General features: G+C 49.8%; 2 protein-coding genes across 16 annotated transcripts in view; one reads left to right on the top strand and one right to left on the bottom strand.

Annotated features, from left to right (window-relative positions):
• Positions 1 to 19,628, top strand: part of FRMPD1 (FERM and PDZ domain containing 1) — a 62,810-nt gene extending 43,182 nt beyond the window's left edge. For all 14 annotated transcript variants that reach the window (XM_080372479.1, XM_080372467.1, XM_080372468.1 and 11 more), the window contains 11 exons: positions 2 to 109; positions 4,168 to 4,263; positions 6,695 to 6,820; positions 7,951 to 8,070; positions 8,365 to 8,501; positions 9,744 to 9,870; positions 10,268 to 10,363; positions 11,630 to 11,812; positions 12,244 to 12,391; positions 13,058 to 13,864; positions 15,255 to 19,628. In XM_080372479.1, the coding sequence (XP_080228605.1) occupies positions 2 to 109; positions 4,168 to 4,263; positions 6,695 to 6,820; positions 7,951 to 8,070; positions 8,365 to 8,501; positions 9,744 to 9,870; positions 10,268 to 10,363; positions 11,630 to 11,812; positions 12,244 to 12,391; positions 13,058 to 13,864; positions 15,255 to 17,323 (4,017 nt within the window). In that variant the 3' untranslated portion in view covers positions 17,324 to 19,628. The remainder of the gene's footprint in view (position 1; positions 110 to 4,167; positions 4,264 to 6,694; positions 6,821 to 7,950; positions 8,071 to 8,364; positions 8,502 to 9,743; positions 9,871 to 10,267; positions 10,364 to 11,629; positions 11,813 to 12,243; positions 12,392 to 13,057; positions 13,865 to 15,254) is intronic.
• TRMT10B (tRNA methyltransferase 10B) lies at positions 19,010 to 24,713 on the bottom strand. 2 transcript variants are annotated; one of them, XM_080372525.1, is made up of 8 exons: positions 24,240 to 24,713; positions 24,046 to 24,154; positions 23,826 to 23,950; positions 22,399 to 22,551; positions 21,733 to 21,811; positions 20,807 to 20,874; positions 20,365 to 20,659; positions 19,010 to 19,752 (listed from the first exon to the last, which is right to left on the bottom strand). In XM_080372525.1, the coding sequence occupies exons 1-8, from the start codon at positions 24,396 to 24,398 to the stop codon at positions 19,646 to 19,648; spliced, it is 1,095 nt and encodes a 364-aa protein (XP_080228651.1). In that variant the 5' UTR covers positions 24,399 to 24,713; the 3' UTR covers positions 19,010 to 19,645. The 2 variants fall into 2 exon arrangements, with proteins under 2 accessions (XP_080228651.1, XP_080228652.1); XM_080372526.1 differs by having other exon boundaries at positions 20,365 to 20,488; positions 24,240 to 24,436.
• Positions 24,714 to 27,048: the final 2,335 nt, after the last annotated feature.

The raw sequence follows: 27,048 nt of genomic DNA, 5'->3' as shown, positions 1-27,048 counted from the left end.
GGGTGGGCCTAAGTCATCGTTTCTTACTGCAGAGAAGAGGGCAAGGCTAAAAACAAACCCTGTGAAAGTACGGTTTGCAGAGGAAGTGCTGGTGAATGGACACACGCAGGTCAGTGGGGCATGGCTGCAGCAGGTGCAGGGGGCACTGCATGCTGGGAAGAAACGGGTCTGTCCTGTGGACAGATGCCAGGTTGGGGTTAGCATGACCAGGACCTACAGAGTGGCTGCACCCTCTCTGTGCTAGTCTGCCCTGGATAAGCATCCAGGCATCCAATCCCAGCTTGTTTCCTAGGCTCACAGGTGATGGCGGGGGCGGGGGGGGGGGGGGGGGGGGGGGGGGGGAAGTGCTGATATCCAGAGGGTTTTATCTTTGATTTGTTTACTCAGAGTAATGGAAAATACTTGCATATACTACTTTTGTCTTTTTACAATCAGGTAAACTTTAAACCAGGATTACACAGCTGTGGGAGGTAGCAAGCATCTTGTGAGGTGCCAGTCTCTCCACAGTAAACCTTAGACTGAAGTTTGGGCATGACAAATCCTAACACTGAAGATGAGAGATGGATCCTACTGTCCATGCCAGGTTTATTTGCAGCCAAAGTAGCTGCGGTGTCTCTTCCTGGCCCTCAGCAGTGTTCAGGCAGCTTTGCGTACGGAGAGTTTGGTACTGGTGGTTTTGCTTTGCTCTTAAATTTTGACATGTTTTCTAGGTGATAGGGTGACAGCTTGTTGTGTTTCATATCCTTGCAGAAGGTTTCAACAGAGCATTCAAGCTACCTCTGTAACAGACCATCTGCAAGCTGAGCCAGCCTGTTCTTATGTGAAACAAGATCCCAGCTCACTGGAGGAGTGCTGCAGATTTAGGGTTTCTACCACTGGGAACAAATAAGCTGGGTTGATATGGATCTGCCTGTAGCAGAAAAGGACAAGCAGTGAGAACACTTGCAGCTTCCCTGAAGCGCAAACAGCTCTTAAATGATTCCTTTTTCTTTCCGTGTAACTTAGTAAGCTCAGTGTCATTGGGATGGACTGGGGTCAGCTGGGGAATCTTTATTGAGTTTTCCTTTTTCCTTTTGGGCTGAAAAATTTCAGTGGTCAAAATCCCCCACTCATGTCCCCTGCTCATGAGTGCTGTTCAGTTGTTCAGATCTGACCCAATCTTGCTGCTTTGCACTTCGCAGTGATGATGAACCATCCCCTAGGCCCTTTTCTTCTTCCCTTCTGGGCTGTCTCTTGTTTCCCATCTCTGGTGGTAGCGAGCTCTCCTGACCCAGCTCAGGCAGAGCATCCCTGTGGCAGGTGTTTCTTCTTCTCTCCCTGCACCAGGCTAAAGGCGATGTTTTGCGAATGTGAATGCTTTGGTGCTTGTGCCCGACTCCAGGCATGCTGGGACTCCTTCATCTCTGGCTTGCTCTCCAGAACGGGAGAGGGTCAGGTATGACTCCTGACATGTTTACCAGTAAGTCTCTCTAGACTCTGGTATCCTTTCTTTCCTGCTAAGTTGTTGCCAGATGTGCTGGAGCTGCTGCAACTTGCCTGTGCTCTACTAAGGGCTGTGTTCACATCCCTCAGATCTTACTGACAGGTAATCGTGTCCTGCCTGAGCATTATGGGAGGTGGGCCACCCTTCCTGACACACATACTGGACCCCTTACGTTGTTGGGAGATGGAACAGAGAAGAGGAGAATGTGCTCTGGAAGTGGTCCCAGGCAGACATGACTGAGAGGCCTTGGGCAAGGCTGATCATAGGATACAGCCAGACATGAAAATGTCAGCAGTCTCTTCTTTTTCTTATAGCTGTAGGGTCACAGTAGTATCTGCCTGGGAGCTTCCATGGAGCTGTTTCAGCCAGAGGTTGGGCACTCCATTGTAGTTCATGGAGGTCTCAGATCTGTGCCGTTCGCTTACTGATTGCGAGGTAGATCTTGAGAGGTCTGAAGAAGGTAATTCCAGAAGGGATGCTGTACTCTGCACTTCCTACAAAGCCCCTTCCAATATTCTGCTGAGCAAAGTTAACCATACCTTTGCAAGTGCAGAAAAGGGACAAAGTCATTTGATGAGAACATAAAGGTAAAAGAAATTAATCTGGGTGTTGGGGTACCACAGGTGTTAGCTTCCCTTTTTACCAGTTGGATATGGACCCTGTTTTGACAATAAAACATTAGCAGAAAGGGAGAGTAAATGGATTTGTTGCACATTTTATGACTTCTTTCTGGAAAAGCGCTATTCACCATAGACGGCAGCAACTGTGCTTGAGTGTTTTAGAACTGCTTTCCTTTCAGTGGACTGATGTATTAAGACAGCCAAAATGGGCATTAGGGCCCTGGAAAACTGCAAAGCCTCCTGTTTCAGTAAATATACTGCTCTTGTCATCTTAATGGAGCATTGCTAAATGATCTTTGTGGCAACTGGAAGGAACTCGGAGGCTGCCTTCTGCAGATGAAACCTGAAACTCCAAGCTGGGAACATAAATTGTTAATAAGCCTCAGTGCTATCAAGCCTCCATTTTCTGTTGTGAACTTATTATGTATTTCCATAAAACTGAATGATATGCAAGAGACTGGTCCCTCAGGATCCTCAGGTCAGTGTCAGTCAGTGTATTATTAGAAGCTGGGGGCCTAGCTGTAACATGGAGTTAATCAGCCTTGCACTAGACAAAACAGGAGGGTTACAGCTGCTTACGCCGTAGCAGCAGCTTTCCAAATTAATTCATAGTAATCTATTAGAGCCTGCACAAAAGGAGAGAAATCCCATCTGGGTGTTCTGGCCAGCTAATTGGATCTAACTAGGAGAGTGGTGAATCTTAATTTCTATACGAATTTTTATATAGATTTCAAGTTTTGCTGTGTGCTGGCTATACAAGGCCCCGTTCATCTGATAGGCAGAAGGTGCGAGAACTGCCAGAGAAAATGTGCAGTTGGTGTAAACCAGCATCCCTTTTCTGAAAGTGGTGGAGGACCCAAAGCCTGTCAGAGATGTGATGTGTTCATGCTACTTCACAGAAAGGGGTTAGAGCTTGGGCTCAGAAATGGTGGCAATGTTCACTCTTTTTCCTCAGTAATGACTGTAGGCAGCTTGAACCCCATAAAAGAGGGAGGGAAGGAACAAGGAACAAGATTCGGAAGTGTTCTGTGTTTGTTCTGGTAGTACTTCCAGGATATATGGGCTGTATATCAAGAGGGACCATGGTTATGAGATTGATAAGGTATCGAACAGCAAATGAAACACAGGAGAGGTCACCTTAGAAATTCCATCCTCAACCCTGAGACTGTCATGACAACTTTTTAAGATAGCAAAAATGTGATGGTCCAAGAATGTAAGAAAGGTATGCTGAATGGGAAGTCCAGGGGTGGAGGAGTAAATCTTCTTAGCACTGAACAAGAAGAATAAGGCTGAAAACAAGGAACGTGCAAATGAGCTCTACTAAAGGGAGTAACGTGGGAGGCTGAAAGGTGCCGCTCTAGACAGCCCCAAAAGGACAGAGACCAAGAACCCAGACCCTTCTCAGAGCATCCAATGGAGGTGCTTTTGCTATGGAAGTCATTGCCTTGTCTAATGCATTTGAGACCTATCTCAAGAAACCCTGGTGATACCATCTCCTGTTTGGGAAGACCCAGAGTCACAAATCTTAGGGCAATCCTCAACAGAAGTACCACTGGGTTTGCTGAATCCTACAGCCTTCCCATAGCGTGCAAGATCTGTTTGTGGTAGCGCGGAGGGTTTGGGTAGCTTTTGAGTTGAAGTCATGGCTGCTGCCAGTGGGACAGTGTCAGTGTCGGGGTTAGTGCTGCTGGTGCCCAGTAACAGGACAATGTCTTTTCTGGCAGACATCTGACCTTTTCTGGTAATGAGCAGGCAAGATGTCTCTCAGCTTTCAGTATCTGCCAGATCTTCCTGCGCCATGTGGGAGCTGAACAGTGGGCATATCTGGGCCATGTGCAGCTATTGCACTGCTTGGAAATTTATGATAAAGGCATTTATAAATGCTTTCTTTCCCTTGTGCCATGCCAGAAGCGTAATCAGGAAATAAAGCTTGGTGCCACAGAAGAGTATTGCGAAAGCAGAGAAAGATGTCCATTTATACCGGGATGTGCTGCGTCAGGCAGAGAAGCCTGGTGCCCGGAGGCTTAACATCCAAGGATTAGTGCTGTTGCTTTTGTTCTGCAGGGGAATTCTCTTCTTTGTATGCCCAATGTTCTCAAGGTATACTTGGAAAATGGACAGACGAAGGCTTTCAGGTTTGAGGCAAGCACTACAGTGAAGGTAATGATGCTTGGTTGTCTGTCTTTGTTCCCACCACCTGAGTTCAATCCAGTAGCAAAGGTGCATGCAGTGGAACTTGCAACCTCTTGGTTGTATTGACCAGCTAGTGGGAACTGGATTGCTGACTGATGCTGAGCGTGCTGGATTTTCCATGCCCTTCCTGCAGAGGAGGCACTGCTTTGGTTCACCCCTGTTTTCTTCTCAGCAACCAGCTGTCACAGAACTAGCAGGAACTTGGCTATGAGACCACTACAGCTTTGCGAAGTGTGATTGAAGTTGGGCCAAGAGGACAGGTTGGTGGGGGACTGGCAGATCAGCAACTGTCCAGACAAATGTTGCTTTCCTTGGAAACCACACGGAAGAATACAGAAGAGGTTTTTTAATACAGCACTGACAACGTGCATCCCTGAGAGAGAGAACTAGTCTCCTGGCTTGGGACTTCGGCAGTGAAGTCCAGGTTTGGATATCACATGAACTCAGCAAGTGCAGTTGTGCCAGTTATTTAAAGTGCCTCATTTCTGCACTGGTGATAAAGTTCCCCTGTGCCGACAGGAAAACTGATTAACCCTTCGAGATGAAAAAGCAGTACCGCCTTCCTAGGATCACTTGAGCTTGGAGGCATTATAGACAAGTTACCATAATTTTCTTCACAATACAAGGTGCTCGTCTCCAGTGCCATTAATCTAGCACTTTCCTTAATTGCCGTGTTTAGACACAGGCTTACAAATTTAAGTTTTTCTAGCCTGGTCTATAGAGTTGTGCAGTATTTAGGTTGGAGTTAATAAGATTTGCCTGTACACAGTAATTGGAGGCCATAATTTTTTTTCAAGGATATATGGTATCCTGCAGCAGTGCAGTTACTGTGGAAAAGATGCGTGATGGCCAGGCATTGTGGAGTTATCATGCTGAAAGAACATCAAGGGGGAAGCAAGGAGATCTTATTTATAATGCACAGAAAACTTTCCTCAGAAAGGAGTTTATTGTGTGGTGCATCTGGACTTCACAAAACTGTTGTGGTCTCTCATTCAAGTAAGTTTCTGCAGGTCTTGTGACTTGCAAGGCAGAGAAAAAGAAAATAATGAAATAAAGCAATAAAGTAGTAAGGAAAGGAGTGATGATTTATAAAGAGATACTTATTTTCCAACCTGCAAGGCATTAATTTCAAAACAATGGATTAGCTCTTCATGTTTGACTTGAGTTGCTCATGTCAGACCTGGAACAAATTTTTCCCTACTGGAGTTGAGTGCAACCCTCACCAGAATCATCACAGAAACACTCAAAGGGGTAAAATGCTTCCTAAGTTAGGTGTTTTCAGAAGTTCCTCTGCTGTTTGAGAGATCCTTGCTTAAAACTGAGGTGAGTCAAACATTTATGCTTGCCTCAAGAGGTTTGAGTGAGTCAAAGGAGTTGTCTTTCAATTTGTATTCAGTCAAGCCTTATGTAATGCATTCTGTTTGGCAAAAATAAACTTAGTCATTTCTATGACACTTAGTATTCCAACACAATTCTACATACAATTGAAGCACCACTTTCAGCCAAATTTGTTAAGACTTCTGCAACCATGCTCTCAAGTTGTTTTTTATTGGTGGGGAGAAGTGTTTTTCATAAGTTCGCTATAGTTTCTTCAAAAGGTGTCATAGAGTTCTAGCAAGCTAGACTGGTTAGCAGCAAACTTTTGGATCAAGGGTGAAAGAAGGTGCTCAACACCACCAAACTAAAAACTGCAAGCCCAAAACTTTCTGCGTAAAGCAGCCCAGGACACGCAGCTTTAGGAAACAGATTTGATGCCTGTTATACCCTGAAGTTTGCATCTTACTACACTCTTACCACAGCAAGCTGTAGTTTTCCTACCTTGTCTTCCTGATTTATTGAAATGTGTTGTCCTCCCTTTATCTGTGCTTCCTCTGCAGTTCCCTTGACTCCCTTCCTTACCAGCTGGCTGGCATCAGTGGACATGGGTGGCTCTGACGACCATCCTGCTGACTGCCTGACTGGCATATTCTTTCGTTGCCCAGACATCCAGCTGGGATGGCACAGCAGCTACCTGCCAAGCTTCTGCTTGGTGTTCCAAAGAGGTTGCCGTCTCCCATGCCTTCGCTTCTGATCAACTTGCAGGCTTTGTATAACCTTGAGACCTCTGTGGTTTGTCTAAGTCGATGGGTCCAGAAGTGGTCAGTGAAGAGGTATAAGCAGTACATCATATAGGCATTAGTTTCCTGTGAAACAGCACTAAAAATGTCATGCTGTGTTGCAGCACCAGGCATGTTCTTGGCTGCAGAGAATTTTGTGTCTGGCCAGTGCCCTTTCAGTGCTGTCCCACACAGCTGCCAGCAGCAGGCTGGAAATATCCATGTTTGTGTGGTGTGCTAGTGGTGCTCAGCAGCTCTGTGTCTGAATTCTGTTTGACCATTTATGTGCCTTCCCTTCTCAGGACATTGTTCTCACCTTGAAGGAGAAGCTCTCCATCCAGAGCATTGTGCACTTTGCCCTTGCTCTGGAGGAGCAGTACAACATGGCAAAGATCCACCTGCTGCATGAGGAGGAGCTCATTGAGCAGGTGAGAAGAGCCCCTTGCATGTCCTTGCAGCCATGCTGGGAGGGGGCACCAGTATGAATGAACTGTGGCCGGTGAGATGCAGAGAGAGCTGAGCTCTGACAGTGTCACAAGAGGGAATGAGCTCGGCCCCATCTCCAGAGATGCTGTCCTCTCTGCCTGTTGCATGTGTCACCCCTACATTAACCAGAGCCTTTGGAGAAACGGTGCTTTCATAAGCATCACACTGTTTAGAGAGCCCACAGAGCAATACCTGTGGGCTGGTACTGCTTGGACTATGTCAGACGATTGAGGATGAACATGCTTTGTGCCACCTATCAGACAGGTCCATCTACAGAGGACTGTTTGAGACCGTCTTAAAATACCTGCATACCCAGCTATTTACGATTCCGTAGGTAGTCAAGAGAGTTAATCCAGCCAGGTGCCACTTGGATGAAATTCTCAATCTGCAAACATGAGGTTAGCTCTGACAGTAGTTCTGTTGCTCTGCTACTAAATCTGAGCTGATCTAAGGTGTGAGAATGTGCCCACTTGGTAGATTCATCTCCGTGCTGTTGACTGTTGATTGGTGATCCACTGTGATGCAGAGAAGGTTCAGTAGCTGATGCGGTCCAGCCACTGAGCACGTGTGCCTGAGAATTTCTGCTTTGTTTGAGTTGGTGAGCCTGTATAGGATTTGTCCAGAATAAAATATGCTAATTTATAATGCAGGGGTTAATGTATTGACATTATGATGATGAACCAAGTGTCTGTTTAGCACTGCTGTATCTTATGACTGACGTTAAAAGCAGAGAAGCTTGCCCTTTCCTCTGTCATTGTATGGCCTTCATGCCTCTGTCCTAGCTTATCTACTGCAAGTATACGAGATCAATGGGTATTTAATGAAGTTTTGCTGTCAAAGGACTTCCAAGCTACCACAGGGAGAAGAAAAAACCAGAAGAACCAAAGATAAAATTACAAACCCTAGCAGTCTCCTTCTGATTGCGAAGGACAACAGCTAATCTGCAGCCAGCCCAGTTGCCAGTAGCTTTACATGATTTCTATGAGTTCGTACAAGCCAGAGGCTTACTGTGCATTTGTGAAGGGAGGGACTACAGCAGTAGTTGTGGTGTAATGCTGTTTGTCTGTTGCAGGTGGTCCAAAAACGAGAATGTCATGACTACCGGTGCCTCTTCAGAGTCTGCTTTGTCCCAAAGGATCCCTTAGACCTCCTGCAGGAAGACCCAATTGCCTTTGAGTATCTCTACCTGCAGGTGAAATCGAGGCATTCCATGCTTCAGGATCTCCTCTCACCCAATTCTCATTTCTGCTTGAAACCAAAGCATACTTCAGGCCAGTTCAGTTATAGGATTGTGAAATGCAGAGCTCTTAAAAACAGAGCATTCGGATTCAGTTTGCCTTAAATTCTTAAATCAACTAATACGCTTGGCTTTTTAACAGAAAGAGATTGAAATGAGCCAGGTGGCTTCGTTTGTTTGATTCATGGTAGCCATATCCTGACTTCTTGAGCTCCTGTCATCATGCTAACTCTGCTCTCTTTGTTCCAGAGCTGCAGCGACGTACTTCATGAAAGATTTGCTGTGGAAATGAAATGCAGTGTGGCATTACGTCTAGCTGCTCTACACATACAGGAGAGGATCTATGCTTGTGCTCAGCCACAGAAAGTATCCTTGAAATACATTGAGTAAGTTCCCAGACTTCTGTATCATGTTGTGACTAAGCCTGGCAAAAGAAGGAGCCAACTAAAAGTGGCATCAGCTCTATGTTTGTCCCTTCTGGATAGAAAACTGTCTGACCCAGAGAGACTGCCGTCTCTTGGTTGTGCCAGTCATTTTAGGGCAAGGTGGCTTCACAAGCCTCCCTGTCTTTAACCGGCTGAGCTGCTTGAATAATCTGGACCTTATAGCATCTGGGCACATCCCTAAACTGAGGGAGGTTCTGTACTGTAGTTAGAGCAGGGACGTGAAATTGCCAGCCTCTCACATAGTTGTGGTTAGCTGGGCTGCTCCTGCCAGTATACTAAGATTTGCATGCAGTAGTTGAGAGAGAGGATAATCATCAGCTTTGCACAGCCAGTACTTTACATCTCTTCATCCACCAGAGCTACATCAGAAGTATCTAATTTCAACATAGGTGATAAGTCCTGTGAAGTGATGGGATCTGGGGAAAAAAAAAATAAAATGCTTTCACAAGCAGCAGGTGTGCTGTGCTGCACGGCAGTGGTCTTAGACCACGCTTGCCCTAAAGAGCAACCCTGCTTTAAGAACTTGTGATGAGCCAGTAATTAAATAACAGTGTGGTAACTGCACCGTTGAGCTTCTGCCAGCCCATGCAAGCACCACTGATACCTTGCATACAGCCAGACATCTCTAACCACTTACAGTTACTGGAGAGTGAGAAGCGACTGTAGACAAATGCAGCGTTCTTGGTTCCTGAATATTTAATGCGGGGGCTTGAACAAACTGTTCAGCAGAACAGATGGCCCACAGCGTTGGGTCTAGGGAACTGGAGATGTCAAAATGTAATGTCACAATGTCTTGTGACCGAAGGAAAGTGACTGTAAAGACAGAATCTTCATCCGCTGTGTGGCAAGGACAGGTGAAGACCATTATGCTGACGAAGCTTGTAGGTTGTCTCCTGTATAACCATGTAAAAAGAGGCATTCTACCTGAAAGTGCATGCTGCTCCAACCCCACCTCCGAACCCAGAAGCAGATGCACACAGGAGTGAATGTGCGTGAGGCAGGCAGGTTGCATGAGCCATGCAGACGTGTTACAGCACCCTGAGGCTGGGTGCATCCTGGTCTAGCATGGTGTCTTTGCCTTTCCCTACCTCTGGCCAGCTGCCCTGCTGCACATTTTACTGTGTGGCTGGGGAACAGCACAGCTGGGGATCCTCTTTGCTTCCTTTCCTGTCTTTCTGGCAGGAGGGACTGGGGAATCGAAAACTTCATCTCACCAACTTTGCTTCGAAACATGAGTGGGAAGGACATCAAGAAAGCCATCAGCTACCACATGAAGCGTAACCAGGTGCTACTGGACCCTCGGCAGAAGGTAGTGTGTGTCCCCTGGGTTCAAGGTGCTGCCCCCCAGGATGGCGGCAGCATCTCTCCAGGCCAAAGAGGCAATGTCTTTCCTCTGTGGGTTGCTTCTCTGTGGCATCACTTGGGGCTTTTCTCGTATCTTTTCCTCTTGTAACTTGCTCTGCTGCACACGTAACGCTAATATCCCTGCGCAGTGTGTTCTGCTGCGGTTTGCTTGCGGGGTTGCCAAACGGCAGCCGTGGTAATGTGGGATGGTCCTATACATCTGTGGCCTATCCAGACCAAGCTAGATGTGTTGGTCAAATACTAAGTCCTGTATCAAAAGAACATCTTATAGCCTACAGGCTAGCTCGCAAACATCAATCTGTCATGTTCCTAAACAGTATTTCTTCTCTTGCAAAATGAAGCATATGCTCGCAGCAGTTCAAGTGCGCCTGAGCTACCTGCAAATACTGGGAGACCTAAAGATGTACAATGGGAAGATCTTTAATGCCACCCTGATGGTACGAGTGCTGTTTATTTATGTAATCGGGTTTTGGCGTACTGTCCTATTGCCTTGCTTTCTGCACCTGTTATGACAGTGTACTTGGACAATAACTGCAAAGTTAGGGCACAAGAAGCAGTTCTAACCCTTTTTCTTCACCAGTGGGTAAGATCATGTCTTAACCAAAGCAAACCCTAGGTAAAGCAGAAATATTGAAATATTTTTCTGAATTGATTGTTGACGTGAGACTAGCAACCTCTTACTGAGTCTCCTTCCCTATCTTTGCTTTGATGCTCATAGAAAATGTAACATCAGCCTTGGTGGTGCTGTTTCAGCCAGCCCCAGTCACATCGCTTTTCCTTGTCCTGGGATGTCATAATAAATACTGGTGACAGACTCTGCTAGGGTAACTCAGCATAGTTCCATTGAAGTGAACAGCATACCAGCCTACACAAAGTTATGCATATTTTTTCTAATGGAAAGTTTTGACTCTTGCTCTTCAGGCGAGCTGTCTATATTTGATATGTTGTAGATGACTGAAGAGATCTTGGGGGTGGTTCACGAACTCTTGAAAATATATTTGCCACGCTTAAACCTTACTGTAAAAAAGAACATTTCCCTTATCACAAGAAGTTTCTTGGTTTGGTTTGGTTGGGTTTTTTTCACCTGTCCCCACTTGGATCTGTACTGAACTGTGAACCACAGCTGTTTAGTACAGAGAGCTGAGCAGCACCGGTAGCTCTGTACCAGTAGAGGACCTTACTGATGGGTTGCAGTAATTCCTAGGTCTGCACTTGTGCGCAAATAGAATGATTTCTTCCAAATTATACGGGCATTACATAATTTTTTAAAGTGTCTGATGCTAACAGAAAGTGTTGACATTTCTTCCGAAGTCAAAAATGCCTTTGTGAAGTTTCTGGCCAGCTCCAGTAGGTCTCGCTAGGTCTGTCTGGCACAGCCTGGCAGGTGACACTTCCGATAGCAACCTGCTGCTGCCCACCTCTTTGGATCTGCTAGATGGCTGATGCATCTCTGGGGCTACCTGCCTTGGGGGGCACAGGGGAGCTGGCGGTCCCCAAGGCAGAGAAGAGAACGGCCAGGAGCAGGTGACCTGACTGCCTGTAAGTAACGAGGGGCTCCTTTGCTGATGGTTACAGCCCAGTTGTAAAGAGAGTCCAGTGTTCAGGTACCACGCAAGATCAGATGGCTGAGGAGTCCCTGCCTGGCACAGGTGAATGAGTTCCTGCTGAGATTTTTGCTACAGATTTAACCTTTCCCCCTACAGCTACAGGACAGAGAATCATATGTTGCCTTGCTGGTGGGTGCCAAGTATGGGGTGAGCCAGATTATCAATAATAAGCTCAACATCATAACAAGTCTGGCGGAGTTTGCAAACATCAGCAGGGTGGAGCTTACAGAGGAGTCTGAAAAAGTGAGCATGGTGAAAATCTACCTGCAGGATCTGAAGGTATGCAGTCCTTTCATGATGGCCAGCATGTGGTTGTGTCGGGGCCAGAGAGGAAGTAGAGGAGTTATTCACACCGTCTATTCTTTTCAAAATCTGACATTTAGGTGATGGTGTCATCAGTACAAAAGGCTTAGAACAGACTCAGAAGGGAAAGCTCATAGGAAGAATACAAAATGACTGAAGGAAAGTGATTCTTCCTGCAGTACTCCATCAGTGAGACATATGAAAGAAACAAAACGAGAAAAAACCAATTGCTCATCTTTCTCTGTGCCTCATGCAGAAACAGAGTGCTCTGCAATGATGGCAGTATGGGAGAGGGAATGGCTTTTCAGTGTGCAGCACATAGTTGCAGATTGTCATACAAGCGGTATTTGTCTATGCTAACATTTTTTACTGTTTCCTCCACCACCACCACCCCCTCACCAAAAAAGCTGCTGACTCTGCTGCTGGAATCAAACAGTGCAAAAGATCTTGTCTGCCTCATCATTGGCTATTACAGACTGTTCGTGGATGCAAATATCTCCATATTTACCTGGGGAGAGAAAAAACAGCAACTGCATCGTGTCTCGGCTGAAGAAGGTTTAAAAAAACCCCAGTCATTTTTTGGCCAAAGGGTGGGGAGAAAGTGGGTGGATCCTCCAGCATTAGAGGTGTTATTTCCTCCTGGGAATAGCATCATACTAGACCAGTAGCCTAGGGGTGTGCAGTGCCAGGTTTCCATCACCCCCAGACACGCTGGGCAGGGGAAGAGCACCAGTAACTGGCAGCTTTTCCCGGGAAGTGAAGGCTGAGCGCCTGTCATCGAAATGGCAAACACGGCACTGAGCACTTGTGCTCTTTTCACCAGCCTCCTGAGCAATTTCCCTGCTGCTGGCATCCCTCAGCCAGGAGAGAGAGGATCTGTTTGCCTTGCTGTCCTGTCCCTTGTCAGCGTAACTGCAGCCTCATAGGCGTTGCAGACTGAGGCTTTAGGTAAGGATTTAGCTGGCTGCTCTTCTGCAGCTCCCTCCGGTACTGCTCTGCAGTAAAAACAGGCAAAGCAGGCAGGAGGAACCAAGCCTCTGCGGACAGGTTGTGGCCCTGCAGTTCAGATTGCACCTTCTTCACCTTGTTTGCTGAGGAGCAAGTGAGGGCAGAGCTCTGTGGGCTTTGCATCCCTGCTGTGCAGACAAGTTCCTAGCCTTTGTCTGGCTGTTCCTCCTTTCTGCTGCAAAGAACGGGCTGACAGATGTGTTTAAATCCCAGGCTACGAATCTCGAACTTGCAGTGATTCTGAAGACTCCTGGGAGCTGGATTCCTCCTCAGAGCATTGCGTGGACGCTCCTTTAGCATACAGCAGCACCCAGTGGAAGGAGGAGAAGCTGGGAGAGCTCCACAGTCTGGAGAAGGACAGCACAAAGCCCCAAGCTGGAGGAGGTGACCAGTGTGGTGGGGGTGACAATGCAACAGACAGCGCATCCGAGACTTCAGATTCAGCCAACACCGAGAGCCGAGGGTTTAAGACAAGTGGCTCCAGTGACTCTATGGATGCACTGGAGGAAGATGAGTTGGAAGCTTGCTCTTCCTCCAGGCCGGAGTTCTTCCACTTCTACACACCAACAGTGCAGGAGATGAGCAGCTCATACAAGAGCTTCCCCATTCATGCTGCAGGAGGCTCCAGCAGGGCCGAAACCAGAGACTACTTCTGTTTCTTGCAGGTGCCACATGGAGAGGAGTCTGGGTGTGAAGACGGACCCTCTGAGCAGAGAGGGGACGGCACTGGTGCGTCTGTGCTGGAGACCAAGCTGTCTGAGAAAAACGCCGTGGGCTATTACAACCTGTGCTACAGCGTATCCCCTGCAGGCAGCATGGAGAGGAACAACATCAGGGGCAGCCCTCAAAGAAGCCCTTGGGAAGATGGGTTGGCCCAGGAAGAGGCACTGTGTGGAGCAGAAGGGATGGCAGAGGCGAGCGACCTCATTTTGGAGCCACCCCCGGGCTTTGGTGACACCAGCTCTGAGGAGGAGTTCTATGATGCTGCAGACAGGCTCAGCCCTCTGGATGCCCTGGCAGGTAAACCCTCACCCATGTGATGCAGGTCACCTTCCACCCCCTGGGCTGGAGTGTTGCCTGTTTACGCTGTGAAGTTTTCCTGGAGGGATAATCTTTCAGCTCTTCATAGTTTTCCCAAGATTTTTGAAGGGCCTTTCAACGCCCATTCTTCATGAGCCACTCTTCAGCAGAAATACAGTGGGTGTGCACACAGGGGGCAGAGCCGCAGCTTTGCAGGGAGATTTGTCATCACATCTAAGCATTGGATCCTAGAAAAAGGTCAGTTTTGAAATGAGTCTGGCGTTCTGGAAAGTTCTCACGTTTCTGCAGGAGTTCCAGAATACCGATGTATGGCTCTGCTTGATCCTAAAGCCAACACACTCCATGAGTAAGTAAGTTCTGTGCATCCTTCTACGTGAGCTGGATCTTGGCTGATGAAAAGAGTGATGAGTCCCAAAAACAGAACACAGAAAAGATGTGTGTCCCTGCACCGACAGGGTGGTTTGTGGCAAATATTCCCATTGTCAGACAGTACCTTTACTCTGCAATCTTCCTTCAAGCTGGGGAGAGCTAAAAAGTGTAAAATATTATTGTTCCATGCACACCCAAGACCAAAAATAATTTTCAGGTCAGGGGCATGTTTCATAACTGGGTCAGGGAGCCTTGTGGCTGAGCAGCTCCCTAGTAGTAGGTACAATTTTGCCTTGCATTGATGCACAGTAACAATACCATGTTCAGGCACTAAATTGTTATGTCTGGAAATGTTGTGGAATAAAGCTACTACTTTTAATGCACCTTTTTTTTAAAAAAAAAAAACAAACCTGCGCAGGTGGATGTTCTCTAGAACTTTGAAGATCAGATTTTGACCCATTTTATTAGGGGCTAAAGACTATTACTGTGTTCACTTGAGGAGGTTCACTTGCCAGGACACACACAACCTGTGATGAGCAGAATTTCAGCAGAAATTCCCAACCTGGAATTTCTGGTGTTTCTTTTGAGTGTTAATAGAGGTACAGCTGTAGGCAGTACTCCCTGTAGCTGGAGTTTATCCAAAATTATCATCAAATTTAACTTGAGAATTACAGCTATACCTGCAGTCAGATCAAGCGGCTCCAGTAAACAAGGGGAGAGACTACGCAGTGCCCTTCTTCGCTGCTCTTGGACTTTAAGTCGTTGTAGCCACAGCCCAGACTCTGTTTTGCTTGACATAACTGATTCCAAATGGGTGCTTGATCATAACACGGGGACAGTTTTCTTTGGCACTTGGGAGCCAGGCTTTGCTGCCAAACATTGATGCCTGCAATTGCAGGACCTGTGTTAAAGAGCGTTTTGGCCCACTGCATAGACTCCTGGATATTCCGCTGCCTGTGGCTGTTTCCTGACTTGCATGTTTTGTTTTTTTTCTTGCCAGCAGGCTACAATATGATGTCCCCATCCCAAGAGGGTACAGACAACTCCTTCTGCACCCTGAAGAAACCAAGATGTTACAGCTTGGAGGAGGACCTGATGACGAGGCAGACAGCAAGGGAGAAGCACAGGAAGGAGAAGGAGCTGACATACACCAAGAGCCTGAGGAAGAGGAGGTCTTTCTTGAAAACTGATTACACCTCGCAGGTCACTTTCCCCTTGGCTTTGCCAGGCTCTCTGCAGAGCTGCTGCTCCTGGCCACCCTCCCCACCACGCCTTGCTCAGCGCCCTGCTCCACGCTCGTCAGAGGACATCAAGAAGGATGCAGCACTGGGGCTTCCTGCAGCCACCCAGGCCCGGAGAGATGCTGCTAGCTCAAATACATCTTCTGACCTGATGGAAATGGAGCCTGACACCCTGGAAACAAAATCACTGACTGACTCCGTGCTTTCTGCCATTTCAGCCGTTCGCCTGCCAGGTGACCTGCACAGGGAGGAGAGTGCAGGTGTCACCACGCATGTGGACGGTGGTCTCCAACCTGCACATGCTGTACATCCACCTTTCCTGTCCCTGGAGGAAGCTGTGCCCCTTCCTGGGGGACAAAGCAGAGCTGCTGAGGGAAGTTCCTCCATGAAGGCATGTACTGGGTGGCTGAGTGAGGAGAGCTGTGTGGCCACCAGCAGTTGGCTGGCCCAAGTGGTGCTGGAGGAGGTGGGTGAGGTGGTGGCAGCCCAGCATACAACTGGTGGTGTACCCCCATTCCTGGGCCAAGAGGTAACCCACCCTGCTAATGGACACATGCTGCTGCCATCAGCTCATGGTCCCAGTGTGGCATCTCCCCTTGAGGTTGCCCAGGAACAGGACCTCACATCACCCAGCCCATCTCAGGAAAGGGTAGATAGCCCACGAGAGCTTTTGGCCTCTCAGAAGACCTGTGGGTGCCTGGGGGCTGATGCTGTCAGAAAGGAGATGCAAACAGCTCCAGCTGAATCACCCTTTGAGAAAGAGTTGGTAAGCAGCCAGGATGAAGCAGAGCCCAGAAAAGACATGGGAAATGGGGCTCACAAGCAGCTGCAGCCTGTTCAGACCCCTCTTCCTAAAGAACAGGCTGGTGAGGTGGGGAAGGACTCTCCTCTGACTCCATCTCTAAGGCTTTCCGTCTCCTCAGGCCAAATTCCCTTGGGCTCACTGGGGAAAAGAGCAGGAGATCATGGGGCTTCAAAACTCTGCTTTCTCTGCTTTAACTACAAGAAGGGTGAGCAGACCCCTTCTGACCCCATCATGACCAGGTCCTTGGGTTTTTCCACAGTGAAGATGACCTCTCCACCACAGCTTGGGGTGGACAAGTGCAGCTGTCGCCTGTCCTATATCAGCTGCTTCCATAGAGCTGATGACAAGGGGGAACATGAAACCACCATCCCCACGTGCAGCACGTTTGTGGGGCCTCTCACCACACCACCATCCAGCGGCTGCGGTCTTCCTGGGACCTCTCTGAGCAGTTACCCGGTCTCCATTGGGAGGGATGCAGCATGGGAGGACCCTCATGTCCAAGCCCTCAGCCAGCTGAAGGACCAAGCAAGAATGAGCCCTGCAGATTTCTCCTGCTTCCTAGCCTACACCACAGAGCTTCAGGAGGTCATTGGGAAGCTCTCTGGGAATGAAGCAACCCACCTGCAAGATCAGTGTGCAGAGCAGGGTGCTGAAAGTAAGGGTGCCCTTGGATTAGCCTCTCAGGAGCTGCTGTCCAGTTGCCAGGAGTTCCTGAAAACAGAGCAGTCCCTCCAAGAGCTGCAGGGGGCACTCAGGGTGACGTTCGACCACCTGGTCCAGCTAGCAGTGGCCTGCTTCCAGGTGACGCACTGCCAGCTGTGCAGGCAGAGGCAGCAGGAGCTCGGGGCCGCGCTTGTGGATGTGGTGGGCACCTACCACCAGCTTGTGCAGGCCGTTCACCAGCAGCTTCACAGGCAAGGCTGCCCAGATCTGGGTGCCAAGCTCCTCGCCCACCAACATACAGCCTTTACAGCTGCCGTGTTTTGTCTCCTGCAGCAGTTCAGGGTACCCACCTTGTCATGACGGGGCGGTTTGGTGGAGCGCACACACACGCACCGGGTGGGGAAGAGCCCAGCCGCGTTCCCTTCTCTACCCTAACAGGCTCTCCCCATCAGGATGTTTAGCATCAATAACGGTCACGGGACGTGTCCATGCATGTTGGCTTCGCTGCGCCAAGAGCTGCCCTGGCCGGGGGGTGGGCACAGGGCAGGGCATCCTGCCCTCCAGCCTAGCTTCGTGGAATTCTGCGTACACAATCTGTATGTAAGAGGCAAACTCACAGAGCGCTCTCAACGGTTTATGTATCTTGCCTGGGGCTTGTCCCTCACCTCCCAGAGGCCTGGCAGGTGGCCAGTCTCAAAGGGTTGTCCTAGCCCCCTTCTGTCACCTGTGGAGAAAGGTGGGGCTTTTTGGCCTGCCCTTCCTCCCATTCCTTACTCTCCAAGGCAGACCGGGAAGTAGAGCGATGTCAAATAGCAGTGCGAAGGAACGCAGGCTGCTCTGGCCACCTCCTGTGGCTGAGGATGTGCCTGGGCTTGTAAGAGAAACCTCTTTGGCAACAAAACTATATACTAGTATTTAGCTGTGTCGCCTTACAAGAGCAGAAGAGAGAGTTGTCCGGGGTGAGGGAGGCAACACCATATCCTACTCTTCCGATACGGTTTCTGTGTCAGCCAGCTTTTCTATTCCCGTTTTGCTAGCGCTGGAGAAAGTCCCTCATTAACCCTCCACGCTACTTTGGATCCGTGTCTTCCAGAAGGCACAGGTAAGGCCTTCAGACTGAAATGACCTTCACAACCGTGAGGATGACCCGTTATGCCAGCCTCCCTAGGAGAGGGCAAGCCTCTTTTTCCAGCTTTTTCAGTAGCTCTTCTCCCATCACGCACGGCACAGCCCTGGCAAGCATGAGCCATCTGCCCTTAGGTACCATCCTGTTGCGCATCCTAGTCAGCACTCCGGTGCTGGAGGCGTGATTTCACCCCCCCCACCCCCCCAGATGAAGACAGCAGAGGCAGGTCCCCAATTGCTGGCATCTAACTTTGGGACTTCCTCCTCCGGGGGATGCTGCACACACTTCTGTCCCCAAGCACCAGGGCAGCATGGGGACAGTATTGTCCTGTGGCTCTGTAACATCAGAGGGAGGCCACCTCCACTTTTTTTTACTCGTTCCGTGGAATGCTTCTGCAGGGCTTTAAGGCAAGTCCTTGCAGTTGAACCCAGGTGTGGAAGAGGAGAGCAGCTGGGGGAGAAAGGAGTGTCACAGCCCCTCGGAGACCTCTCTATCCAGGCAGATTCCTAAGAGCCAGGCAAGCAAACACCCAGCAACCTTTGTTATCCCTGCACCAAACCCCCCAGAACCGCTGCTCTCGCACTGTGCCTGCAGACAGCCAAGCTAGCAAGCCAAGGGCAGTCTGCTCTGCTGACCAGACAGGGACAGGGTGGCCACAGTACCTCCAGCCACTGGGTTAGCATATGCTGCTACCTAGCAAACTCAGGGGCTCAAGTAGCAGGTTAAAGTCTCTTACACAGGAGCCCAAGTGCAGACCTCTAACTACACACCAACAGCTGATGGAACAGGGAGACATGAAGAGTAAGAACTGGAAGAGCATGTGGGATGCTGGGCAAACCCAGAGGGCACAGCAAAGCAACGGGCACCAGCAAACAAATTCAGCTCGTGTGGGGAGCAACAACCACCAGTAACTGTAAAGATGCAATCGGAGTTTAAGAGTAAACATTTTATTTTAGCGTAGATGCACAGAATTAGCTGTAAGCTTCAACAACTCGCCAAGTCTTCAATTGGTTTCAAGTAGTTGGGACATGGTGCACCTAAGAATAGTTTCTCCACTGGGGAGCCACTTCCCATGTGGTGTTCCCCAGCTGAAACAGCAGTGTCCTTTTTCTGTGGGAAGGAATCTTCCTCACCACTGAGCTTTGCAATTCTGACTTCACTTTACTTACTGTTTAATCGAGGTGAAATAGCCTAAAGCTCTCATCCCTGTTCCAGAACAAGTGTAGATGCAGGAGTCAGAAACACTCTAAGCAGCATCTGCAATGAAGCAAAACTGAATTCCTGTCAAGTTTTCACTTGATCCCAGGGCTCCATCAGTTGTGGGGTTTTTTTTCTGTTCAAGGGGAAAAGTAATTCCCAGCATTGTACTGCTGAGGTAGAACACGACACTCTCGACAAGGTCCTCAAACAAGATTTAAGCAGAGCTGTTTTCTCTATGCACATTCATGCTGGTTACTCTGCTTGAAATTTGGAGTTTGCCTTTCTTGTATGCACAGCTCCTTACCATCAAAAAATAAAGAGTTTTCTTGTGCATTGTCACGCTGAGGTATTTCCACTTATTTCCCCGCATCTGGTAGCACATAACCTTTTCCAGAAGAAACTCCCGCTTTCAAAGCTGCTGGCCAGCATCGTGTCTCGTAGTAAGTTGCTAAGACATCAAAGACTGTTGGGAACAGAGAGATGTACCATGCTGTGAAACCAGTGTATCAGTAGCAAGCTCTACAATACACCCCCCCACACACACACACCCCCCCCCGATTGCAAAACATCAGGACATGGTAATAGCTGATGCCAGAGAAAGTTAGCATGGAGTCTGCATTCCCTCCCATGTCAAATCTGGTGAGTGAGTGAGTGAGTGAGTGAGTGAGTGAGTGAGTGAGTGAGTGAGTGAGTGAGTGAGGCTAATTTGAAGATGGCTTTGGGGAGCTCTGGGTAGGAACAGCAGAGGCTGCGTCAACTAAAGCAAGGTGCCCGCAGTCACCGTTCTGACGGACCCGTGCTGTCCTGTCTGTGCCGCTGACCATACACCTGGAAGCGCATCATACCCGTGTCTCCACATCAGGGCTCCCCTAGAACACGCAGTGGCCTCCAGCAGCTATGCCTGGTGCTCTGCAGTGCCCTCTGCCCCCTCTGCTTGTGCTGACGGAGACGGCAATGGCTTCTTCCCCCATTACTGAGCACTGGGCCCCCGTTTTGCAAACCACTGCTTAGTGCTCGACAGCCTCCTCCCCTCCTCCAGCCCAGGCAACCGACAGGACATGGCACTGCCTCCCACCTTGATTAATGGCCAGCGTCTCCGAGTGGTAGTTTTTGGTGTTAACTGCTTTCACCATGTACTCACGAATGGGGAGGCGGGCTGTTTGCAAGGACTGCTCTTGTGCCCTCTGCAGGGTCAGCTTCTGCAAGAGAAATAAGAACAAGGTGCCCTGTGCGCACAAACTTGCATATGCAGAGCACAGAGCACACACATCATTTTGGGTACAAGCAGCTACGAAGGTGAAAACCATCCCGGGGCTTGTTTCACTGTGACTGCTGCAGTCTCTCAGCCTGGTGCTGGAACCCCACAGAACCTTGAGGAAAGACGGGTGTTTGCACAATAGTGACATGTCGAATTGATGCAGCAGCAGCACCGGGTGCTACTAACGGGGACGTCTCTGCCCTCCTGAGAGAATGGGGAAGCCAACAGCCTCAGGTTCTGACAAGTGAATACTACTCACCTTGTGAATACTTTCATCCACCAGGCCTCCGAGGACATACACTTTATTTGGATCAATATCTTCAAGGACTAGAAAAAAAGATTACTTGCTTACCACCACACAACAGTAAAATTCTGCATTACACCCTTCTCTGAGCAAGACTCCACTTCCATGAGAATGCTGTGGACAGAGCTGCCCTTCACCCTGTAGCCTCAGGCTGTGCAGGAGTGTGAAGCTTCAGAGACGGAAGGGTCCGCCTGAACTGCAGGCGGGCTGACTGAAAGGGGGAGATCAGACTCAGGCTGAAAGCACAAAGCACCAGAGATATCACACGTTGTTCCCCTTGCAATTCTTTAAAGTTTTTTGTCAGTTCTGAGATGTGGCTGATGTGTCCATCTGATCCCAAGCAGCCTGCAGACGCCTCCCACTCACCTCCTAAAACATTTCCCAACCCTTAACAGATTCTTTATCAGAGTAAGGCATTTGCATCAAACAAGAAAGGGATCTACATCCCCAGAAATATACGGGCAGTCAGAAATGGAGGAAGAGAACACACACAGAGCAGCAAATGAAGCAATCAAGGGAACGTTGTAGCTGCTGCATTATTTCAGAGAAAGATGTCATTTAGACTGTATCCAAAACTGCCCCAGCATCTCCCCTTCGCCCCTTCGTAGCATTACAAACTGCAGTGGGTCTACACACAGGTTTTAAGTTCAGTCTGCTGCAGATCACACACAACCCCGAGTCAAAACCTCATCCCCTGTCACAGCAGATGGAAACAGGAATAGGTTTAGCATCAGATACAAGTACAGGGTACATCTTGCAATTTGAGACAGCGAATGCTTGGTATCAAATCACCTGAAGTATGAAACGGTCTTAAGAAGAAAAGCTTAAAAATCAACATCTTTCCCCAGTTCCTCTGTGCCTAAAGCATGTAAAATATTTACCATTGTCGGAGTCAGGAGTGAGATAAACAATCGCATCTAAAGGAAATAGGTCCAGGTAACTTTCTTGAGTTGTATCCATCTGAAAAATGCAAGACAAGGAGAAAAGCAGGCCATTTGCCCCAAGTCCATCTCTCAGAGCAAAACCTATTCTCAGACACAAACATACCAGAACTTGACACTACCAACTTAGGTGTTTGAACTCCTACAGATAGAGTTTGGGTTTGGTTTGGTTTTTTTTTTTAAGTTGGAAAATGTTTCTGTATGAGCACTGAACAATATATCCCTCAAAATCCATTAAATTCTCTTCTCATCAAAATCCCTAAATGTGGTTTGAGGAAGGGAGAGCAGCAGTAATTACCTAACTTTAAATGAGATCTGAATTCTTAAAGAGATTCAGGAATCTCCACTTCAGGTGGTTTTCTCCCCTCACCGTTACCAGGTGCAGGCCCACAAGTGCTGTAGAACACATGGCTCAATGTCGCTGCTGTGACATTGTCTAAGGGCAAGAAGACCTGACCTTAACCACTGTCACCGAGCTGCATTCCCACACCACCCCCAGCTCTCATTCCAGCCCACCGCAGCCTGTCTCGGACCAAAACTGAGGGCAACCACCGTGGCTATGGGGTGCTACAAACCTGGGAAACCACTGTAGCCAGAGACCCTTACCAAGTAACTGGAGAAGCCGTCATTCATGCGAAGACACTCCTCGTAGATCAATGAACCCACCACAAACTCTGTCAGATAGAGCCAAAACGGCTTCTTGGCCCGCCTGTTTGCCCCGTAGAGTCTCCTGATCTGGGATGCGAGGCGGCTTGTTTCCTTCCAACAAATAACAAGCACAATGACTCACAAGTCTAGGAGCAAAGGGGTAACACAACCAAAAAAAGTTGCATTCAGGGTCTGCAGATGTCTGCAACGCTTGTGTCACCGGCTGGTTACTAAGATCTGAAAAGGCTGTTTGTGGGGAGCACAGCTCGGGGAAACCCCCCCGAGAGCTGGGTGTGCAGCCAGCCCGTGCTGGAGACCAGGCAGCACGTGGGCAGGCCCGGGGGTCGAGGGACAGGCAGAGGCAGGACGGGCCAGCATCCCCCGCAGGGGCTGCACCCAGAAAAGCTGTTGCATGTTCTCTAACACACCCCGGCTGCAGGTGAGCTGGAGGGATTCTTAGCACAGCTTGAACAAGCCAGCAAGTGGACCCAGCCACCTCCTCCACCCCCTCAGACACTTTCCATAGAGGGATGGACAGAGAAGCGCAGCTGCCAGGCCGTGTCAAGGTTGCGATGGGGCATGTCCCCAGCATCTCCTGAGGACCTGCCAGGCCAGCAGGCAGTGCTGGGGCGGGAGGGCACTGCAGGCAGTGTTCCAGATCTGCTAATAAGTTAGAATTAATTGACTTTATTTGATTTTATAAAATCACTTGGAATAAGAAATATATTTTAATGAAACTTGTAGTTGCACAACAAAAGCTGCTATGAAATCCTCTGTACAGCCCTGCAGCAAGGCCAAAAGCATAGGTCAGAATCACCTAGTAGGAATGATTAGCACGTAGATAATAGACTTAAGATTCAAGATGACTTAAGATAATTGGATACAGTATTTACAGGTAGACTGGGGAGAGGATTTCTGTGCATTTGACCAGTCTTCTGTATGTAGAAAGTGTATTGAAATGTCAGAATACAGAATTAATGGAAGTGGGGGGAGTCGACTGGAACAGCTTGTAGTTACCTGCCAAGAAACCGTGAACTTTAGTAAAAGGTAATTCCGGCAGGGGGAGATCGCGACCACCGACTCACATACCACCTACCCAAATGGTACCCCAGACCCATTTCTGGACCTTTCTAAGCTTTACTGCACAGAACCGGAGACGGGAGGAGGGTATGTTAATGATTTTCGGGAAATACCATGATTATGCATGAATACTTAATGAATACATTCTCTATATGGTGTCTGATTCTGAAGCTTGGTGTGCATTGATTGTGAGAGGACTCGCTCACGCACCCGGCCGTCAATAAAGAAGTGTCTGCTTATCTACATCACATTGGTGTCGGTAAATTCTTCGTTCCGAGATTTCGGTAACAGCAGGACCCTCGTACCTTCTCCGTCATGCGATCGGCCACGCCGAGGTCCACGCAAAGCCGGGGCCCCGCCGCCCGGGCCTGCAGAAGCCGTTCCTTTGCGAGGGTGGCCGGCACCTTCCCACCGTCCCGGAGGGCAGCCCCTGGGAGGCAGAGCACCGAAGGTAGCCCAGGCCCCGCGCCCGCCCACGGCCCGGAGCCCCTCGGCGGGGCCGCTCCGTGCCGCCCTGCCGCTCACCTGCGCCCTGGGCCCGCCGGGCCCGGCTCCTCTCCCGCTCCTGCCGCCGCTTCATCCTCTTGGCCGCCAGCACCCGCTCCCAGCGCCTCCGCTTCCGCAGCACGTTCCTCTGAGGGCGTCAACGGGGCCTCAGGCCTGCGGGCCTACCGCCGCCGAGCCCGCGCCGCGCCGCGTCCCGTCCCGGGGGCACTTACCGAGCACCGCGCCGCGCCGCCCACCCGCCCCGCGTCGGGGCCGACGGCCGAGGGCTCGATACGCAGCAAGCGGAGGGCCTCGCAGGCCGCCTCCGCCTCAAGCCAGCTCCCGCCGCCCGCCATCGGCGCCGCTTCCCCATCGCTCCCGCCGCCCGCCATCGGCGCCGCTTCCGCTTCCGGGGCGGGGGGGAGGGGCTCGCTGGCCACGTCCCCTCGGGGCCACCGCGGCTTGCCCCTCCCGGTGCCGCGGAGGGGAGGGTGGGGACAGTGACAAACGTAGGGCGCTGCAGCAGGCAGAAGCTGCACAGATAACAGAAACACCAGCCCCGGAGAAAGAGCGAAGGGCAGGAGCTCAGCGCTCGGCGAAGGGACAGTTAGTACCGATGGAGATGAGCTCCACAAGAATGTCAATAAGGAGCCTTCTGACTAGGGCATGCTAACTGCTAAAAGAAAACAAACCAGGGGAAAATAATTGTGGTAGTAATAGATCAGCAACGGCCTACTCAAACGGCCCCCACCCCAAAGAGGGTGGATCCCCCGGCGGGGGATCGTGGTGATACAGATTAAAACCAGCCCCGTGGGCACGTATTAGCTTGAGTGTTCAGAGTGGACAATAAGGAAGGACCAAGCATTAATGTCTGCATAATTAATGTATGCAAAGATAAACAGGAACTTCAGGGAACTGCCCAAGGAGTTGGAAAATACATCTTGAAGAGGCGCCAGAGGGGGATTCCGAATGTTCGGAAACCTTTCTGTATATGCCTGACTTTGTATAATAAATATCGGGCTGCTTGTTGAAACGGTGTGCAAGTGAGGAGGAGCGACCCCCCTTGCACTCAGCGCCGCAATAAACATACCTGCTTTATAACTCGAGCGGTAGAGTTCGATTCCGCACGTCAGGAACCCGCGGCGGGCGGAACCCGCGGCGGGCGGAACCCGCGGCGGGCGGAACCCGCGGCGGGCGGAACCCGCGGCGGGCGGAACCCGCGGCGGGCGGAACCCGCGGCGGGCGGAACCCGCGGCGGGCGGAACCCGCGGCGGGCGGAACCCGCGGCGGGCGGAACCCGCGGCGGGCGGAACCCCGTGCACCTGTCCGCGGCGGTGGGTGCCGGGAACGGGGATTTGGGGGGGACAGACGCTGTCACTCTGAACGTCCCTTATATACTGAGCGTGGTGTTCTGCGGACTGTCCCTCTGGCCAGCTGGGGTCACCTGTCCTGGCTGTGTCCCCTCCCCCCCCCCCCCCCCCCCCTCGCTGGCAGGGCCCCAGAAACTGAGAAGTCCTTAATATAAAAAGTTCTCAGCAACAACTAAACGTCAGTGTGTTATCAGCGTTGTTACCCTACTCAGTCCAAAACACGGCACTGCAGGGGCTGCTAGGAAGAAAATTAACTTTATTTCAGCCAAAGCCAGGACAGGTGGTTTCTCCTTCTCGCTCAGGGCACTGCATGCCATCGCAAACGGAGGGTAAATTTGTTGGGTACCTGTGTGCCATCCCTCTGCGAAGCAGCTCCCCATGTCACGCACCCCGCGTCCTCCAGTCCTGGATTTTTTTCTTCCACTGATGGAAAAAAAAACAACCACCAGGCCCTTGTATCAATGTTTACGGGTTTGCTCTGGTGTTGAACCAGATGTGTGGCTGACCGTTACACGATGGGAGTCCTTGCTTTCAATGAGCCTAAAGCTACTTGTTGCACCTCAGTGTATTTTTGCATTTATCCTCAGAAAGTTTCATTTCTGAGATGGTTTTAGTGTTTTTCTTATCATTTTCACAGGCAGCACCTGGATATGTTCTGGTACAGTATGTACAGCTGTTTCAGCATCTTCCTTCCTCGTAACAGCAAGCTGAGGTCTCTCTGCCCTGGTTATCATGGTTAGTCATTTATGCTGCAGTAATATGTTGGCATTTCAAGCCAGAATTCAAATACATGCCAAGCAAAAACACTCAGAGAATATGCGATCCAACAGGTTTGGTTTTCGCCTCAAAATTGTAGGGGACAGCATGCGGTGGTGGGGTGACTGGTGATCATGCAGTGTTCCTGGGAACATTCAGAACTGCTGCAGTGCATTCCAGGGAGCTGGGAAGATGCTCAAGATGCCTTTCAAACTCTACTGCCATGCCCGCACCAGCTGCACAACCATCTATGAGATGTGGCTGCTTTTGTCAAGCCCTTTACAACACAGCTGAAGAGCTAACAAGGCCTGTAGCCTAGAGACTGCAAGACCACACCTTCTTAACGGTATTACAAAGGGTGATACAGTCCTGCCGGTACCAAACCCTTTCCAGTGGTTCCAGTGTAACTGTGCTGTCTGCTTCAGGCCTCCAGAAGGCCTGATTCTGGTGCCACCGATTGTTCCACAGGAGGAAAGGCACCTCTGGCTGGAAGAAGGCTGTTTGGCAGAAAACCAAAAAGGCCTTTCATTTATTCTTCATGCCCTTTTGTGGAAGATCTGTTAGGGACACTGCTGGATGTCCTTGTGATGTTGCGGTATGCAGACTAGGGGGAAACACCTTTTAAGATTGAGAGATGCCATGGGTTCAGCATTGGTGGAGACGGGCTGGTTCATGGCCGGTGAGGAGAGCAAGGAGCAGCAGCCATGGTCTGCAGCTGAGATGGTGCATAGGAGGGGGGCAAGGCGATGTGATGCTTGCTGCATGCCCACGCAGCAGCTTTGGTAGAGTTGATTTTCTTCCTAGTAGCTGCTGCAGTGCGGTGTTTTGGATAGAGGATGAGAACAATGTTGATAACACTGTGATGTTTTTAGCTGTTGCTAAGAAATGTTCATATTGAGTCAAGTACTTTTCAGTT

Source organism: Falco punctatus (assembly GCF_963210335.1).
Source record: "Falco punctatus genome assembly, chromosome: Z".
NCBI lineage: Eukaryota > Metazoa > Chordata > Aves > Falconiformes > Falconidae > Falco > Falco punctatus.
Note: the sequence above shows the minus strand (reverse complement) of the source record. Positions and strands in the feature narration are given on the sequence as shown.

Excerpts from the sequence above, each read along its gene's own strand:
- TRMT10B (XM_080372525.1), bottom strand. The coding sequence starts at position 24,398 with ATGGCGGGCGGCGGGAGCGATGGGGAAGCGGCGCCGATGGCGGGCGGC. Across the intron at positions 21,812-22,398 it reads ACGGCTTCTCCAGTTACTTG|ATGGATACAACTCAAGAAAG; the intron begins GTAAGGGTCTCT and ends TGCATTTTTCAG. Across the intron at positions 20,660-20,806 it reads TGGATGAAAGTATTCACAAG|GTTCTGTGGGGTTCCAGCAC; the intron begins GTGAGTAGTATT and ends TCTTTCCTCAAG.